The sequence below is a fragment of the Ambystoma mexicanum genome, chromosome 1p, assembly GCF_040938575.1.
Source record: "Ambystoma mexicanum isolate Mex_15411 chromosome 1p, UKY_AmexF1_1, whole genome shotgun sequence".
In the NCBI taxonomy this organism is placed as follows: Eukaryota; Metazoa; Chordata; class Amphibia; order Caudata; family Ambystomatidae; genus Ambystoma; species Ambystoma mexicanum.
In genome coordinates, this window is record NC_090921.1 from 266,413,874 (window position 1) to 266,434,072 (window position 20,199).

General features: G+C 48.1%; 1 protein-coding gene across 1 annotated transcript in view; it reads right to left on the minus strand.

The window, feature by feature from the left end:
- Positions 1 to 20,199, minus strand: part of LOC138568813 (polyunsaturated fatty acid lipoxygenase ALOX12-like) — a 265,719-nt gene that overhangs the window by 202,091 nt on the left and 43,429 nt on the right. The window contains exons 2-3 of the mRNA XM_069646585.1: positions 19,501 to 19,699; positions 605 to 683 (exon numbers count right to left, since the gene is read on the minus strand). Coding sequence (XP_069502686.1) covers positions 605 to 683; positions 19,501 to 19,699 — 278 coding nt within the window. The remainder of the gene's footprint in view (positions 1 to 604; positions 684 to 19,500; positions 19,700 to 20,199) is intronic.

Genomic DNA, 20,199 nt, shown 5'->3' on the forward strand with positions numbered 1-20,199 from the left:
AGGAGATCACCATGGAGGTTATGGGTGCAGTATAAGTGTGAATTACATTATGTTAATGTGAGCAGGCCAACTGTTACAATCTAGGTATAATGATCTGCCCTTTTTCCCTTTAGGCAACCCGTCACACTCAGGAATGTTTAAATGAATAGCAGTCGGTCACGTTCTAAACCCCAGAGACTAATGGGACAGCATCCCATTTCACGGGTAGCTCCATTTTCGTCTCCCACTAACTCGAAGTTGTTATCTAGGACTTGAAATCCTTTATTGGATTGCACTTGAAAGTGTCTCTTTTCTGTTGGTCCCTGCATCAAGATATTGAAAGCAGCACACCCTCTATCCCGCTCACTTTTCATACATAAAGGCCTGAAAATGAATGGGGCTTGTGAACTGGGGTTTAGTTATGAGCATTTCCGAAGAAGCAGGGCACAAGTTGCAGAGGTATCCAACTTGGCCCTTGTCAGCAGGCACTCACTAGTGTTCCTCGCCGTCAAGCGCTCTGTAATGGGTCCCAGTCTCTGCTCGTGTTCAGATACACTGGTGGGTATAGAGACTCCACTATTTCACCCACCTACAGCACACAGTATCACATTTTGGCAGTGCTCACCTGTAGATCGCCTGTCTCTCCTGCAGCTCTTTCTTACGGTGATGGTCAAAAACTGGGTCCCCATTGCAAACTTTCTTCCCTAAATAAAATCAAAAGGAGGAAAAGGTAAGGAACATCCATGAAGGTCAGTGTGGAATGTCGGAGTGAAGTGTGAGTTCAGTGCTGAAGATATAGCTGCAACCAACCATGATCAAACTGAAAATAGAACATGGACTATTCAGACACCCAATGAGATTGCTTTCGCTTGATCAGCAGTGCAAGCTTTCCTCAGCCATAGAGCATGCCCTGCACAGACAAGGGGCAAACAAAACTTGCATACAGATGAACACTGGCACAGCAGCACCCCCTGCCCCCTCAGAGCCTGCAAGAGGCCCTGCTGCCCCTCTGTCCAGGGAGGCCCTGCCTCAGCCCTGACTATAGTGAGGGCAAGGGCAAGGCTAGGGCAGAGTGATTGATTGGTGGCATCCCGACGCCGGCACCCCAGCGCATGTCAGACAGGAACCAGGAAGCTCTCCCTGCTTGGGTGAGCCTTTTGCTTGCTGACATGTTCAAATAGAATGTCATTAAAAAGTACAAAGAAATATGCTCACGCCCAATACACTGTGAATGTAATTTTTGCATTGCTGCAGTTTATCCCCCCTCCTCTACCCTCCCCCCGAGGATGGACTTCAAACATAAAGACAATAGTGTACATATTTTCTTTCAGCCACTGTGCGACAATTCAAAAGAATAAGGCTGAGAACCAATACGAGAATGTGTCATCTAAATTTGCATTCCAAAGAATACAGCAAGCTACAGAATTGAAGTCTCAAAAGAACTGGATTCCCTAATATGACTGTATAATTGTGCGTATCCCCTGTGTAGAAGAAAGTGTAAAAGAACCATTTTACCCCAAGGCTCATGTCCATCGCCTATTTTGCTTAATATCTACTCAAGACCTTTGTGTGACCTCCTGGATGGTCTGGGTGTGCGTTTTGCAAATTATGCGGACTACACCCAGATCATCCTGGAGTTATCTGGGTCCTACTCAAGGGACTTAGTTAGGATAAATGAGAGTGCCATCATGATCTGGATGGCAAATAACTCACTGCCTTTGAACGATATAAGAAAATGAAATGAATGATCCCTAGTATGACCGTTATTTGATTGACGGCAATAACATCACTGTTTCAAAAATTACAAAACACTTTTTTACCCTCAACTAACTTTTACAAAACATGTTGCTTATCTAAATTCATCATGCTATGGCAAATTCGTCCTTATTTGTCGGAGAAAAGTAAGGCCCCCATTTACAGCCGCAAGAATAAACCTCAATCTTGGCTACTAAAATAGTCCCTTAGCGGGCACCGCTCAGGCCAACCTAAGACGCTGCAAGTGATCTAGAATGGAGCAGTTTGTAATTGTGATTGGTTATTCATAAGGTGCTTAATACCCAGCGGTTTCTAAGCGCGGACCTGGGGATCGAACCCGTGTTGCCCGGCATCATCTTTCTTCTAAGGCGAGCATTGCCCCTGAGCTATCCTCCCGGCCTGGGTGGACTTGACCGAAGGGCCCATGTCTCTACAGCCTGTCAGAAACTGTACTGACTTCCCGTCTCTCAGAGAATACAATTTAAGACCTCTAGTTTGGTCTATAAATGTCTGTCGAATGACTGCCGACTATCTCTGCTCTTGGATTAAGAGAGCCCCTTGTTTCTCATTGAAGAGAATTGGAGGTTCCAGTTTTGATTCAAGGGCCCCCATTACTTGGAATGCACTACCATGTGCACTTAGATCCATTCCTTCAATCTCACAATTCAAAAAAGGGTTGAAAACCCATCTTTTTGACAAAGGAACCGATTAACTGCACCAATATTGCTTCCATTGTAGGGTTATATATGTTTTTGTTGTATGCCTTGTGAGCGCCCTGAGGTCTTCAGGCGTGCTGGCGCTATAGAAAAATAGAATAGAGTATTGCAGCATTACGAGAAACATCATTGTATAACTGACGCAGTTCAATTAATCCATATGAAACTTTGCAAAAAGAATATACACATGACTGAATTTTCGAAAGCTTGTGGTTTTCTCAGGGTTTGAGGGCAAGTGTTGTCGGGGGAATCCCAAATGTATGAAATCTGGATAGGCTTAAGTGGAACAGCTGGATGGATTTGCACCAAACTTACACGAGGAGCAGCAGCCCTGAAAGCACGCTTTTGCAAATTTGGAATTAATCCTCCAGTAGATTTTTAAGGAATGCCCAAAAAGTTGGCAAAATATTTTTTTTATATGTCGGTGAGATCTGCGGACTCACTGATTCGGTGTCCGTGGATGCCTTTGAGCCAATCAGGAAGCAGCGTAACGTTTGTGGACATCGTACACGGCCACCGATTGGTCCAATAAGAGGTGCATCAAAACCTTCGAAATGGACAACATGTTGGATTTGTGAACTGCACCCAGAGTCTGTCGGTAAAATCATATTAAAAAACATATTACACTCTTCAAACTTACAAAATAATCTCTGGGGGTGAGGATGGGACATGGCCATAAGAAGCCAAAAATCAGGCGTTTTTCTTCTCTCAAGCCTGAAAACATCTCGGCTGTTCGGGGTCATTGCTGGGACGTCGTTCTTTAACTTGACAAATGTTTGAGGACATCCGTGAATATTTCTACATTAAAGGGTCAGTGAAAGCAGTTTTCCGATGGTTTATAACTAGGGCAGTGATCAATAAAGTTGCATGAATTTGTGCAGTATCATTTTAGACCCAACCTTGAAGGATTGGTGCCATTTCGCCAAGAGCAGCCGAAGGGGGCAACATTTTGGAACGGCTTATACATTTGGTGCCGTTTGATGAAAATGTGTACACGTTTGCAAAAAGATTTTAGACCCAACTTTGAATGTTTTTGAAGACGTTTGGTGGGATTTTGTCAAGAGGGAACAATATTAGAGGGAGCCGGTCTCAGAATGTTTAGATGGCTTATAACTTTGGTGCCATTTGACAAATCTACACAAAGCTATACACACAGATTATGGACCCAATCCCATGAGGAGTCCTGAAGTGCCTGCTCTGCCGAGGTCTGCCACTTTTTTTTTTATATTTGGAGGTCTTCAAGAAGTTGCCCGAAACTATTGGGTATGAACTGCGACAAGCTCCCAGAGAAAGCTCTGCACCCACGACCCCTGGACTCCCCTGATCCCGAACCAAGAACAGAAGAATGAAGTCACAGTGACCTGCAGTGCCACCTGGAAGAATCAGAGTTAGGGGGTATTTGAACTGTAAGAGGATTCAATTCAACACTACAGCTAAATCAATGCCTAGTCTGGGATACTGAATGGAAACCCTTATTGATATATCTTTATGCCAGTTCATGCGTTCTGGATGACTACCCCTATATAACACCCCTCTCTTGGAATCCTCCTGACCCCACTGAGCCAAGAAGTAGTTCTGTTTTGCAAGTTAAAGGTTTATTTGAGAATTTAAACAATGTATATATATATATATCACGCTTTATAATAAAATAATTGAATATCACACTTAATCTGATCAGTAATCAATAATGGATAGTCTGGCACTAGCACACTTCTTCATAATCAATGATGAGTGGTTATAGGATGGATAAGATAGCAACAATACTTTTATGGTTTCAAATGGATGCAATGTAGAATGAAATGCAGTACAGAAAATAACTTGATAGGATTTCAGCAAAAGACAATGTAATCACTTTCTTGGACAATTCACCCCCCCTTTTATGCAATGCAAGGAAATGGAAGGAAAGCACACAGTTCTCAGAAATGCAATCAAATGTAATTCAGTTCACCCCAGCAAGCTTAGATTACAGATCGAGTTTTAAACACAGGCCCAAAATGCTTTTATATGTGCTGGCTTAAGCGAAAAATATGCTAAAATGCTTTTAATTCCCGCTAGAGGTTCAGGGTGAGTGGTATCAAGTTAATATTAGCCCAGGCTCACTTTAGCAAGGCTCTAGGAGTAACTAGCAGGTTAAACGAATTTCTGGCAAATGGAAGGCAAGCAGCAGCAGATTTTTACACGTGAAGAAATTTTTGAAAATCGCGGTAAAATTCGCGGGTGCGCCTGGCGCGATTACAGAGGAACTACAAGGACTATCACTATAGTTTTGGGGTCCTAGGACAGCCTACCTAGGATCTCAGCTTCCAGATGAAAGTTACTGCAAGTCTCTAGCACAAACGGCCACGGAGATATGAGCGATTAAATAAAGGTCGTTTTTCAGATTTGAAATTTTAAAGTTCAAAAAGACAAGTGCAGCTTGCAACTAGAAAATGACAGGTGACAACTTTACAAATGACAGGTGACAGTTAGGAGGCAGTTCTACTTAGATTAAAATAGATTGAATTATATTATTTTAACTAAGAGATTGGTTCTGCACAGTTCTACTAGGTACTCACACTATATTCTTGAATGAGAATGGGCCTCGCCACGGATCTGGTCAGGTTTTAGACTGGACTCTGGTCTCTGCACTCACAGTGATCTGGGTCAGCTCTGCTCGCTCTCTGGTTCTGGAAATTTGATAGATTTGAAGTCTCTATGTCTGCTCTCTGAAGGTTGATGGAGGTAAAGTATGGATTTTCCCGGCAGAGCTTCCAGCTGCAAATGGATTTGAAGGTCCCTATCTGTCCTGTCTGTCTGTTTTTAAAATGGGTGTGTGTGAGCAGCATCACTAGCCAGCCCCTCTCTCAACTGCCCATTGGCCCAATTCTCCCCTCTCCCATGATTGGGGAAGGAACTGTGAGTCAGAGTGATGCTGTAGGTTTTATGGGTCAGAGGATCCTCCCCTGTCAAATTGCACACAATCTATATTTGATAAAAAAAACATATTTTCACAGGTACACATTTGTTTAAAATTACATGCACACCTCACATATCACAGGAGGTATACCCTGTCCAAATCTGCTCTTCCTGGGGGCTTGCATTCAGAAATGGCAACATTTGCACTTTTTAACTGATTTTGCAATTTCGGACATTAACCCAAATTTACACACATGTGCGCAAGGAGTATGGACATTAGTTGATGAAGTGTCAGATTTTTCACATGCACACATTTTGAGTAATATCCTCTTTTCCGCTAAAGCCCCCCTGAACATACCACCGGGTCCTAACACGTCTTAAAATGTGGGCAGAAAAATCACAAGAATTATGGTGCCATTTAAATAATTTTCACAAGTCCGTACTACGAGTTATTCATCTTTTTAGAGTTATGTTCTGGCCCAAAAGGGGTGTGGTTTCCCCCCAGCACAAGGTTGAATTTCTGGTTTTTCCAGTTCTGCCAAGCCAGCTTGCTCTCACAGGCAGTGCCCCGCCACTGTCCTTCCATGGGGAAACTCCATTTACGACTCCCGCCAATAAAACATTTGCCTGAGTCAGGACAGGGCTTTGTTCAGAGCTCCTTTATTCTGTGGGGGCTCCCCTTAATTCAATTATCAGAGAGATGGCATATCCTTAGTGTGGCCAGCAAAAGGCAGATAGGCCTGGGAACACAGCTGTGACTCAAGTTTCACTCCTGATGGGGGGTAGTTGCCAGGCAGAATTCAGTTCCTTAAGCCAGGTTTCAGATAAAATGTCACTTTTTGTTACCCAGTTTAAGTCAAGACAATGTTTACATATGCAGCTAGAATGCTGATTCTAAGTTTAAAACTATGACATTTAAACAATTGCAACCTATGTGACACTCAAAGTAGGTCACTTATTTCTTTTAAACATTTAGATTTTTAGTGTCTTTCAGTCCAAATTTACTTAAACTGCTGAAATCCACAGCTCAGCCAGTCTTGTTATAAACCTTCAAGTCACTTCAGAATATAACTTTACATTGGATCCACCTCTCAGTAAGTCTTTCTTTGGCATGTTTTGGGTTCATTTATTCAGTTTTCTACAAAAAAGTAAAATCTGGTGGTTTTAAAACGCCGGCTTTCTGATAGTGGTGAGTACTGGTACTGCACCCCTTTTTGGGATTTAAGAAAATGAATTCCCAACAGTTATGGGTTTGCTTTTGGCAATCAGCATTGCCATTCCCAATGGTTTCAGACTACTGTGTGGGTAGTCCAATGGTGGTTTTAGGCAGTGTCCTTCTGTGCCCATAACATCGGCAAAAATGAGTGGCAGCCTATTCTTCATGCATTTCCCTGTGCATTTTCTGGGAAGCTCTGGCCATCATGATGTTTTCCATGTCAATACTGCACAGTTTTGAGGTAGGGCTCGGATGCATGGGTAAATACATCCCACAGAACATACCTGCGTCTGTCCCCCAGTGTCCCGCAGGGTAACATTGGGTGTAGACCATTAGTCCCTCTGGCCTGGAATGTGCTCATCGAACCTGGGCGGCGGGTCCTTTCCTAGGAATTACCTTAGGAATAGGATAAAGTGGGGGTACTCACCTTACCTGGAGTAAATACTTACCTTACTTATAAGAACTTTTCAATCACCACAATAGCACACTGCATCAGTTCTGAAATACCTTCCCTGAAGAAACCAAAGTTGTAACTTGTGATGTTTTGGAAACAAGGCCCCATACATCTTAAGGCTGGACCTCACGCGACAGAGGGAACTGGGTCTGGGATTATTCTAACTAATCAAACTGTTTTTCCTGCATTTGGTTACTCACCTGTTGAATACTGGTAATTAATGCATATGTAATCTTACTTCTAAGGATGAATGGAAATGCGTTATATATAGTTTTTAATTACATTACTTACCTGCGATATTTAGGCCTAATAATTAATTCTAATTTTATATACAAACTTAATTATTCATGGTATTCTGTGTGGACTCATTGTAGCCATAGACCACTGAGACTAAGGCTTGACTGCTCTGCCACTCTACCTTGATTGGGTTTTGGCTAACCTCTCAGTATCTTCGCTGTTTAGCATAAAGAGGCTTAACTTAGAAATCCATCTTAACATAGTGGAATAACAAAGAAACGGAAAAGTGTCATAAAAAATATAACAATTTTGTGAAGCGCACTTCCTTGGTTTGCAGAAAGGTAGAAATGCAGAAAATGCGTCGCAGAGGAATTACCATAGGATTAACTTTTTTACTGAGATGCAAGTATAATGCAAATACCAGTTGCAGGCTTCTGGTTCAAAGGTTACCCATAGGAAGAGCTTTGTACTTCACAGGGCAGCAATGTTTGCTGGGAGATCTGGCAAAGCATCCAGCTAAATTAAACACAATCCATACAAATCTGACTTACTTAGTTTCAGCAAAGCATTTGGGTTGTGCGCCAAACTGGGCATGATGGATTGACTGTCCCACCCACTCTCCTAGGAAAACAGTCAGGATAGGCCAGTTCCTTTACTATCCAGCACATTCCAAGGAACTGGCCAACACCCTCTAATTGAGACATTGTGGCCTCCTAAATCTAGGAAGCGGAGGAATGAAAACCAGCAAACAAGGATGCATGCAATGGAGACACCCAAAAGTTCCACATCAAACTGAAAAGAGGCTGAAGGTAGGGAAAACAGAAGATATGGAGGACATCAGAATCCCAGAGCCATTAAGGAGTTCAGCCCACACTCAATTATTCCAAGCGTAAAATGCAACTCTCTGGATTAAAAAACCTCACACGCCACACCTGCCTCTCCCAACACTTTAGCACACAGTAAAACGCAAGACACTTCTAAACCTAGTGTGTCACAACTCACTGGGTTTACACAAATTCATTGCACTCTTTGAAGAGGTCTCGCTAGGCAAATAGGTTTTGGCTGTCATTTGTCAAGTGAACCTCAAAATACACAAATCAAATGAATACCGTGCCTAAAACAGAACATCTAAAAAGGAGCACATTGCAAGTGATAATTATTACCATACACCAAACAGACACACCCATCAAACTAAAAAGTAAATCAAAACATCTGGGACTTTTTCTATTAAATTGCCAAGAGGGGCAACCAATTGCAACTAAGGCATGCACAGAATGTTCACCTTTCAGCAAATCACAACCCTAGAAACATCCAAAAGGAAGGACTGATGGTACATCACGAAGGCAGATGTGTATTCAAACACATTTGTCCTCTATCATACATGATAATATATATACAAGCGCTGCGTGACGAGAAGGAGCGTGCACCAGCCGTGGCACAGAGAAACAATTGTGCGCCACGCATATTCATATATTTCACGAGGTAACAGTGCAGGGATATTTAAGCTGCGCCAGAAACAACACCACGCACAGTAAAAAGCGAGCGAAATGTCTAACATGGCACGTAAGACCCTCGGCCAGCATACAGCACGGCCGCCCAAGCGAAATCGCGTGAACACCACATGCAATCCCTGCCCACCCTAGTGAAATCGCATTAAAACTGTGCGTACGCCTGATGCACCCCAGTGTAATCAGGTGAAAACTCTGCATGTACCCCTGACGAACCCCAGCCAAATCGCCCCAAAACACCCAGCGATACCCGCACCAATCCACTGGGAGCACACCCCCCTCCTGACGGGTCACCCTCACCCCATCACCCGTGATGCCAACCTGCAGGCAGCCCTCTCCACATGGGACACCCCCACCCCAACTCCCATCACCCATGACGCCACCCTGCAGGCAGCCCCCATCACTCATGATGCCACACTGCAGGCAGCCCTCTCAACATGGGACCCCCCCACCCCAGCCCCACCACCTGTGATGCCAGCCTGCGGGCAGCCCCCTCCACATGGGACACCCCAGCACCCCCTCCATCACCCGTGATGCCACCCAGCAGGCAGCCCTCTCCACGTGGGACACCTGTACCCCAGCCCCATCACCTGTGATACCACCCTGCAGGCAGCCCACTCCACATAGGACACCCCCACCACAGCACCCCCGCCCCAATCACCTGTGACGCCAACCTGCAGGCAGCCGTCTCCACATGGGACACCCTCAGCCCAGCCCCCATCGCTCGTGATGCCACCCTGCAGGCAGCCCCCTCCAGAGTTGACATCACCTGCATGCTGGATGCTGACATAGTGACACACATTCACTACATCAATGTCGTGTTCAGGATCTTGTTTGCTGTATAGTGACACCATCCTTAACCTCTTGGTCATAAAATATCCTGCAAACACCAAAAAAAGCATACACATGGTGCACAAGCTTCAATGTGCCGGGTGATCATACAAAATTGCTGACTGCAACCATATCCCAACATACACATCACAAATGTGAATGTCAAAGTTAGGCCCTGCATGCCATGCGACAAAGTAATGTCAACAATCCACATGTACAAATAATCACACAGTGACAGAACGCAAAGCACCCTCAATATGTGTCACATGAAGAGACACTGGCCTGGCATGTCACAGCCTGAGCCTCAATGAGCACACATTAACTGAACAGATCACCTCAAACACACGAGTGACCCTGCTATGTATGAAGGACATGACGTGACATACAAGCAAATGACGTGTCATTCAGAATGCACATATACACAAGTGTGAAAAAGGCCCAAAGAGTCCCGGGACGGGGAAGAGAGTGAAGACAGAGGGAACAAATTTGTTAGGGCAGGTGACATTGAGACTGTGCCAGTGCATGCGAAGTGGGGAAATCGATAAAATGTGGTGCACTGCCACCTCCGCAACCACATGTGAAGACATAACAAATACACCGAAAAAGAAAACAAAGAAAATCTGGGCAGCCGGTGTCAATTCCAAGGCCATGTGCAGTCAGAAGGTGCAAACTGTTGGCATAAATAAAAACAGTTACAGATTGGGCATGCCAGGGAGACAGTGCAGGTGTGCAAGTGGTGTGCGAGGGGACCTATTGCCAAGTTCAGAGGGACACCCAGCTACTGGTCATGCACACCTGAATATGCCCCATGCAAATTATTTCCTGAAATGAGAAATAAACCATTCCAGCATGGTGAACACAAAAGTGGCAAAATAAAGTCGAACTATGTACAAATTAAAGAGGTCCGATGTCTCAAATGCACCCCAAACCATGAAATAAAATCTCAAAAACGACACACAAACAACTATGTACAAAAAGTGGACCACAGTCCAAACACTTCAACAATAAAAAAAGGAAACTTATACCTAAAGCACTACATACAATGGCAGCAGGCTAGTCCTTCTCCTCACCATGATGCATCAATGCCTCAGCCAGGGCATTGATCGCACACTGCATCCACTCTAGGTGGGCCTCCGCTCTCTCCTTGAGGGCTTGCAGGGCCTCCTACATGGTCCTCTCCATCCCCTCCCATTCCCTGCATGTCTCCTCGAGGACCTCAGCATGCCTCTCTGCCCGACACAATGAAATCTCTGACCTGGCTATGGTGAGTCTTGACTCCCATGCCCGCTGCTGCTCTGCCCTGATCTGCTGTCCCATCCGCTCCACCACGGAAGACATCCTTTGGAGAAGGTCCACGTTTGCATCCTGCCTGATGCCCGATACCGGCCTCCCCGAGATGTTATTCTCAGAGTACTAAAGCCTCCTACTCCGAGCCTGCTGCTGCCATATTTCCTGGTGCCTGCTCCTAAAGGACAGTCTCCAGGATGATGACAACCCCTGGGGCTGTCGTGCACATGCCCTGCTCCTTGGTGCCTGTTCTCTCCCCATTGCCACAGCTCCTGTCGTCGGATGGATCGGCATGGTGATCCAACAGACTCTGGCAGGGATCTGATCTCCACCAGACAGGCCGCCGGGGGTAAGACAGGTATACAGGGGGCCCTGGAGGTATCTAGGCTGGAAGGAGGCAGGGAGGACGACTGGCGCACAGAGGAGGAGGATGAGGGGGGGGGGGTTAGCATAAGTGGCCAGCCCATGCACCCATTGAGGGACCAGGAACTGAGCTAGCAAGTTCAGGAGACGCCAGACCTCATTGCAAGCCCTGATTGGAAGCCTGCGCATCGTCACGAATGATGCCTGTACGCCTTCAGATGCTGGCTAGCAACGGTTCCACCCGGTCTCGAATGGCGACATCCGCAGATATTAGGGTTTCCATGTGCATGGAAACATCTGCCACATGAGGTTGGGTGACATTGAAGAGTGATTCCTTCCTTTGCAATGCAGAGTTTGATAATACATGTGGAGGTGTTGTTCTGAGCCTGGCATCCTTGGACCTATTCATTTGTATCTTTTGTTTTCCTAGTTAACCCTCCTGGGTAGAATAGGTTCCACACCAGGAGCCCTATTTTTTTATTCTTGGGTGCAGCCTGGGGCATGCCTGCAGGTGCAGGTGCAGGCCCAGGCCGAGGGGCAGGATTAGGCACAGGAACCTCCACGGCGACCTGCACTGCCTCCTGCCCCAGAGTCTGGACAGGATCCGTCACACCCACCTCATCAACCCTGCTGGGCCCCATGGACTGGGCTGATGTGGCCTTCTTTTCTCCTCCTCCGCCTCCTCCTCCTCCTCCTCCTCCTACCTGGGTGCCCGCCCCACCGTCTTCTGCACTGGATTGTCCCTGTGCAAGCTCACCTGTCCATCCCACTGCCAAGGGGTCTACATCCACCTTCGCCCTCTTGACCTCCACTCAGCCGCTGTGGCCGTTGTCTCTGACGTGGCACCAGTCTCCACGCTCCCCGAAGATGAAATAACCTGGGGGCGAGACTGGGCCTTGTGTCTGGGCCTGCTGGAGGAATCCCTGCCTGCTTGCTCCACAGCACCTTCATTGCCCTCTTATTCCAACGTCGCTGTCGTTAGGGAGACATAGAAAAAAAACATCAGGGTACTGTACATGTGTGTGTGTGGCACAAGACATATGCACATGAATTGCACTGGCAAAGGGCACAAACAATCACCCTCCACAACACACTGGTACGTGCAATGAACACACAGGCATGCCTTCACAACAGGCAACCACATCCATGGACAAGGCACTGTCAGCACCTACAAATTGTGCATGCCCCTCACACGCATAATGGGACATACACATGTCATTCACACACATCACCTGACAGTCCTGAGGCAGGGCCTGGAGCCATCACATCAGAGTCAACTTGCCAGCAAGAGTCAAGCACACATTCAAATGCTCCAGTAACATTCATCCAGAGTGTTGGCCAGTAACACACTCACTTCCCAGATACATGCACATGTACACCATGCATGTCCATGATGTTGCTGACAGCAGCCATGTGTCACGCCTCTCACACGGCCACGTCCAGACAAACGTATGCAAACATGCGCATGTTGTTAAATGCTGCAGTGCATCACACATCGCAACCGAAACATTGTTGATATGACACATGCTTGAAAGGCCACATATTCAGAACTGTCTGGGACATGCACACAAACATCCGTACAAGAGACATATCTGCCATAAGGTCAAGGTGCACACTCCAACCAAACATCAACATGCACATGCACTGTGGAGGACACCAACACATGGACACTTACCAGTCGGCTCCAGACGGGACTGCAAATCCATGACCTGGCATGCAGGGTGCAGCGCTGAGTAGAACCACTTCAGGAACTGCATGTTGTCTGTTCAACCGGCCCGGTGCTACCCCCCCCTTGGTTCACACCAGCCTAGAGGAAGTGCAGGGCCTTGTTGTGGGTGCTGGCTTTGAAGTCCTCCCAGCGCTTTTAGTCATGGCGGAAGTCCCAGGGTGCCACCCCCTCTGTGTTAATGGCACCCATGATGTTGGCCCAGATCATCTTCCATCCTTCCTTCCTTGCCGACTTGCGTTGGCGGGTTGAAGAGGGCATCAGAATGCCCCAGGACCTGCTCCACCAGGATGTCGACTTCTCTTGCACTGATGCGGACAGCCCTCTGCCTTGCTGCCGGGGGTTGCCACTTGCCTCAGATGATGTTGGTTCAGACATGGCAACCCCAGAGGCAGGTGCGGGTGGGCAAAGTGGTACTGGGGCTGGGCTGTGGAGTGGTGGTCTGGCACGTTGGGAGTCTTAGGGATCAGCAGAGGTGGTCACAGAGGTGGTCACAGGTCCGACAACAGGAGCACTGGCAATGGCAGGCATCCAAATTGCGGGGCACATGGGCAGCAGGCACACACAGTGGGCAGGCAGCAGCAGATGGCTCATAGGAGGCAGCTCAGGGCAGTTGGAAGCAGGTAAGTGGGCTGGTAGGCAGGAGCATGGGTCTTCCGTGTTACTTGCGTGGGCAGCAAGAAACAGAGCGACTCTTCACGTGCGGAAATACACGTTAGTGTGAAATCCAAGGAAAAGGCCTAAGCTCCCAAGTTACGTGACATGCGCTGAACGTTGGGCGTGGCGTTCAGGATCTGGATAAAGTAGTGCATAGGAGACCATCATACGCGTGCGCAAGTTACAGCGGAGGGACGTGGGGACTTCGTTTCCACGCGATCTCTTCACTTCTGTGACAGTGCAAGCTTTTTGTTTTGGTGGAGAATTTGCCTCTGCGCACACGCGCATGTACTTTTGAGGCTGACTTAGTCATGTACGCATTTTGCATACTACGGGTGCCCCTGTTTGAACAGTAGCTTACGTGTCCTTCGCGTACACATTTTGTGTTGCTGGGTGCCACAGCATACTGCGGAACGTTTGTTCTTTTCACGTGGGCTACCGAGGGGTTGCGTGCACGTAGTGTTCATTGGGGTGCCTGTGCATTACACGACCCATTTATTTTCCCCCAGGGGTTACATTACATTGAGTATTTGCAGGAGCACACTGGTACGTTTAACATCACGTACACTATCCCCTCACTGAAATTGCCCAGGACAATTAATAGCTATGCCTCCCATTGCACCATTCCATCAGTGCCATGAGTGGGAGGGCGAAAAGTGGGAAGGGTGAACTAGGTAATGCAGGGAGAGCTATGCCCCCCACCCAACAGGGTCAGCGAGATGCAGCCGATTCTGACGCACCCAGGGTCCTGGAGCAGCATTGCCATCTGCTGTACACACTAGCCAGGGTCAAGAAGCTGCAGGGGCAGCTGCAGCAACCACCACCCAGGCTCAGGGTCCCCCAGCCAGGCCTGTAGTGGTCCCAACCCACGGCCATAGAGACCCAGAGGCCGATGCCCTTGTTTCGAAGCGGAAGGGACATGCAGTGAAAGGTCCTGGCACCAGCACCCAGGTATGGATACCTGCAAGGCAACCTACTGTCCCAGCATCAGTTGGTGATGCCATAGCCCAGTCCACCAGTGCTCCAGCCCCTACTGACCCAAGTGGTCCCAGCCATTCAGGGTCTGCATGACCTTGCAAGAAGGCAAAGCATGCAGTAGCAGAACAGGCTCTAACCCAAGGCAAGGAGACCCACAAGTCGAGGAAGAGGGGCTTCATTGTACATAGCTCTGAGACAGTAGTCAGCAAGTTCCAGCTCATGCAGTTTGACAGTTCAGGCATGACTATGCTACATGGCATCGGTGTATTTGCATCAGTGATGTTGGTGACAGAACTATGCCAGTCAGGTGCTCGTGTGTAAAGCAGGTGCTGTGCACCATGCACTGCATGTGGTAGTGAGCCCATTCACGCATGTCTATGGCTGCTTTCATGCTACCCTTCCCTTCTATTGACACTGCATACATGCAGGAGTTTGTGACATGGCAGGTTAATGTGTTGCATGACAACACTGATGCCGATGTGTGTGAGCTACGCTATTTACATGGGTTTTCATGTATTTTTCGGTCCATGTGCAGGTGATGAGGCACAGGATGCAGAGGAGGTGGGGGCAGGAGGAACAGGATACTGATCCGCAAGCAAGCACCAGTGGAGGACGTGGTGTGGCAGCCCATGATGAACCACTGGTGCTACAGTCCATCCCGGTCCTGACTCAGTACGAGTCCACCTCTGATGAAACCTATGGCTCTGAGGGTGAACCAGAATCTGATTCCTCTGTGCTGTCGCAGGCGAGTGATCGAGTGTGGGTGCTGTTGTATCCCAAACGTCTGAAGGGGGGTGGGTGGGACAACCCTTCATTGGTCCAGTCAGTGTTGGTACATCCGTCTGTTGTAGTTACAGCTTCAGGGTCACTCACCACAGTATTGACTCCTGGTCCTGGGCCAGCTGATCAAGGGAGGGATGCAGTCCTGCAGCCACAGACAGCACCATCACGTCAAGGGCCAGGTTCCCTTGGCCCAGGCAGGAGTGTGGTCCACCAACATGGTGGCCGTGTAGCAGCTGGCGATACTTCGTGGGAGCAGTCCATGTATACTGTTGCACAACAACAGGGTGCTTCATATGCGATATTGGCTCAGGGCATGGATAGGGTGGCCAATTCCATGAAGCCCCCCCCCCCCCACCCCAGAAAGACAGTTGGAGAACAAGCATCAGGCATTGCGGTCCACATGCCGCTCACACAGGCTGCACATGGAGGCCAGCACCAGGAGCCGATAGGCAGACCTGAGGGCTCTGCAGGCATCCCTAGTTGCAGAGGGTCAGGACCACAGGGACGCTCTGCGGTTAGACTATAGGTCTATCAGAACTACATTGGCTGCAATCTAGGCAGCCCACAGTAGACGGTCTGACCAGCAGATGCAACAGTTGACTCATACCATCACGGAGGAACTCCGTGCATCCCGTGAGGTGTTGCATGGGGACCTTCGAGCCATCATGTTGCAGATGCTATCATCTCAGCCCTGCACGGCCACTGACATGGATGACCAGACCAAGGCTATGCCTGGTGAACCTCCCTTACCACTACCACATTCTGATGATACACCAGAGGGTGGCGACAGGTCTCCCGATCCAGGTTAGCCGTGCGGCACATTAACCGATGGAGGTTTTTTTCCCCTTCTCAACATCCACGCATGTGGGTGTTGACATGCACCCTTCACCTCCTCCCTTCTGGGTGGTGCCCCTCCACCCCCTGGTCCACCATGGCCATTTTATATTTTTTACTTGTTTTTTTTTCCCCCATTGTGCATTTATGTGACAGTGTGTTGCTTTGTGTGGCCTCCGAGGGCATTCACTGTATGTTCCAGCTGGACCCATTCAGGCTTGTCTTGTGTTGGTACACTCCTCATTTGTGCCTTAGGGTCCAGACAAATATGCCACTCCTGCTTCCCCTTTCCATGGGCTTGCAAGGAGTGCAGCATGTAAAAGTAACTTACACAGAGGCAGTGGGCTTCCATTATATCTGTGAGAAGTCTCAAGTCCGACCTGCGTATATACCCCTAGTGGGATTCATGAATGTTTGTCCAGTGCATGGTTAGCATCCCTTTTTGTTTGGACATTGAGATCCATCTTCATGCATTAGCTTGCCCATATCCATTATTGTTAGCCTTCCTGCTGTATGCACTTCCCTGCCCCCTTTAGTTAGCAGTGCCACACGAAAATACAAGGATGCCATGTGCAAGTTACGACACATTGAGGGACATGTGCAATTATGATTGGTCACTGTCAGACACATTCACTCTTGGGTCCTGTATTTCTGGTATGTTTTACTGGCCAATTGATGTTCCTGTGTTCATTATTATTTTGTTGTGGGAGAGCAAGTCATTTCAGAACTCGTTCCGTTGATCATCGAGTGCTTTGTGACAGTAGTGTTATTTGTTGGCCATTTCTTTGTCTCTTTTGACATTGCATTCCATGGCATGGTGTATCAACCAGGTGACATGAAGTGTGGGTGGGTTTAGGTGACATACCAGTATTTAGATGTGTACTTTGGCATGGTGTTAATGGCATACTCCATCTTCCATGTGTTCCTTTTGTGCACACCAGATTGAGTTAGTTTAGGTTCTAAGGGATGCACACAATGTGGCACTTCCAAGGACACATTCTCATGGTGGTAAGGTTGGGACAGATGATTGTCCCTTTGTCATCATTGAATGTCACCTGGAATGTGCTAGGGCTGTGTGCACTCCGCAGGGGTTGGATTTTAGGTGGAACATTGTGCCACAAGCTGGGTACAGGCAGCCTCACTGCGTGCCCTTTACCCTCCCATGCACAGCCGCTGTGCATGTGGTTGGGGATGTGGGGGCACCACCATGTCCACTGGTACGCCATGCCGTGTTGCAACATTGTGCAGGATACATGCTGCCACAATAATCCTGCACACTACTGGTGGTGCATATAGTAGCTCACCACCAGAGTGGTTGCGGAAGCGTGACTTGAGCACTCCAAATGTGCGCTCCACTCTGGCCCAAGTTGCAATATGGGCTGCGTTGTATCTTACCTGGGGTGGTGTGGTGCGGTTCCGTATTGGCGTCATGTAGGTGCTCAGAAGTTAGGCACTGTCCCCTGTAGAGGTGACACTGTCAGTGGTTTGGTTTTGTGTGTGACATGCATGCATTTGCAGGGCAATTTGTACTCACCAATGAGCCATGTGTTGCCATGCCTCCCAGCTTTCATGGCCCGGTGTAGGGGCGACATTCTGCATATGAAACTATCATGGGTGAACCCTGGATAGTTAGCATATACAGAGGTAATGATTCCCTTGGCATCACATACAACCTGCACACTGATGGAATGCCAGTGCTTGCGATTGCGATAGATGTGCTCTGTGGCCCTAGGTGGAGGAAGGGCCACATGGGTGCAATCAATGGAACCAAGCTCTTTAGGGAAGTGCGCCACCCCGTAAAGGTCCTGGACCACGGCCTGCCTTTCTGCGGGTGTTCTGGTCATGTATATGTGCCTGCGGACTGAGGGGCGTGCAGTCATGATTGTCAACACCCGGTGTAGGCAGCCTGACTGTGTGGCCTGTGAAATACCCCAGACTATGGCAGTTGTCCACTGAAATGACCCACTGGCCAAGAAATGTAGTACATTGAGCACCTTTTCGAAGGGGCTCAGTGCTTGGGAGCACAGGGTGGGTCATGTGAGGGTATCTTCCCACCCTGTGACCAGGTCTAATATACGAGGTGGAAACCTATACGTGTCATAGACCTGGTCATCAGGCATCCCAAAAAGGCTGGTCCTGGGTAAATATAATGTGGGCCCTGGCTAGCCTCCTACTCCTGCGGTGTCCCACGAAGACTGCTGCAAGAAATTGAACATTCATCGTAGCAGTATACGCGCGTTTGATTTTGGTGCACACTTTTTATGCATCGTTTTGGTGCGCAGTGACGCTAATGCCAGCTTTCTCATGGCGGACGTATTTACGCGTTTTTTTCTGCGTGCCAGTGAGCCCTGTTAGTTTCCATGAATACGTGTGGTTAGCGCGCATGTTGCCGTTGCAAGTATTTTACTGTGGTACTTCCCACGTAACGCCCACATTTACGCTTGTTGTCCCCATTCCACGTGTTCCACCCCCTTTTTGAGTAACTGCGCAGGACGGTGCACCCCTTCGCTGGGAGTCTTGCGCAAGGTGTTTGTGGTGTTGCAGTGACGTGTTGGAACAGCATGGATTCAGCGCAAGTCCTAGGTAAGCCCCACGCATTGTGTTGCATGAATCGACAAACTGGCTCCTGCGCGTGTTTTGCATGCAAGTGCCCCATTTTTGGCACAAAATAATTCTATGAATTGGGCCCTTTATTTATAGCGCACCCATACACAAGTGTTTCAAAGCGTGACGGTGCAACGGGAGGGGACCAAGGGGGGGACAAGACAACGATCTTACTAGGCCCAGTGACATTGAAATTGTGCAAGTGCAGGGAAGAGGAAAGGGGAAAAGTGCTAAGGGAAGGAGGGCGGGGGAGCAAGTACAGGACATATGATCTGAACATCAAGAAACAAGAAGTACGGCCAGCAGGTGGCAGCGCAAGGTTAAGTGCAAAACAAGTAATAGTGCAGGTAGGAAAACTGTAGGGCTACAGATACAGCCCCAAGTGCAGGGTTGCCAGGAGGCAGTGCAGGTGTGCAGCTGGGAGGGCAGGGACCTCGGCCCATGGTTCAGAGGGTAGCCAAGTAACCAGTTCATTATCAGACAGGCGATCAAAGCAGCCGGGCGAGCCCCTAGTTGATGCTAAACACGTGAGCAAAAACCTAAAAATGAGAATACCAAAAATTAGAGAAATCTAAACTTTCTCCTGGCTCTCTACGGAGTGTCTGTCCCTCTCTCACTCACACACACACACACACACACACGGTTATTTCAACTATTTATAGGTGAGGGATGCCTACCAGAGCCTTCAGGGATGGATATGACGACATCTCCGATGAACCAGCTTTGGCATGGAAAGTGGAAGGTCTGCCCGTTGGGACACTCCACGCTTACATGTCGGCAGAACCAGTTATCCTCCACCCAGAACCGCTGCTTCTCCAGCTGCACGAAGTGAAGCTGCCCGAGGTCCTCTTTGCACACCACCTCATAATCATCCACCTGAGGAGACAAGAATGTGGTGAAGATCTGCACCTTTATGGACCAGCCTGGATTAAGAACCAATGACTTATAACGTGAGGCCCTGCAACACAACTCCAACCCCATTGTTCATTTATTGAGGGTTAGGTTTAATTCCAGACTTCTGCAACTTCCAAGTGCTGCAAGTTTATTATTACCCAATTTCATGGTGTTCAATTTATTGACCTCAGAAGGATGAAGGGCTGAGCCAACCTTGCTGGCCACAAAACTCGGGTCTCGGAAAACCTGAAGGTCTTCATCTGTGATGCGGACCAAATCTGTGCTCCTCAAATTTACAATATATGCAACATTACGTTAAAAACACTCTGTGGGCCATTTTGACACGGGAGGAGTGTATGGTTCTTAATTTAGAGAAATCTGCTCTCCCCCAATAAAGGAAAAGTAGCACTTCTGCACCAGCGATTTAAATATGGAGAAAAGGCAGATACTCTCCAATCTAGGCATTAAGTGGGCCGGATTTC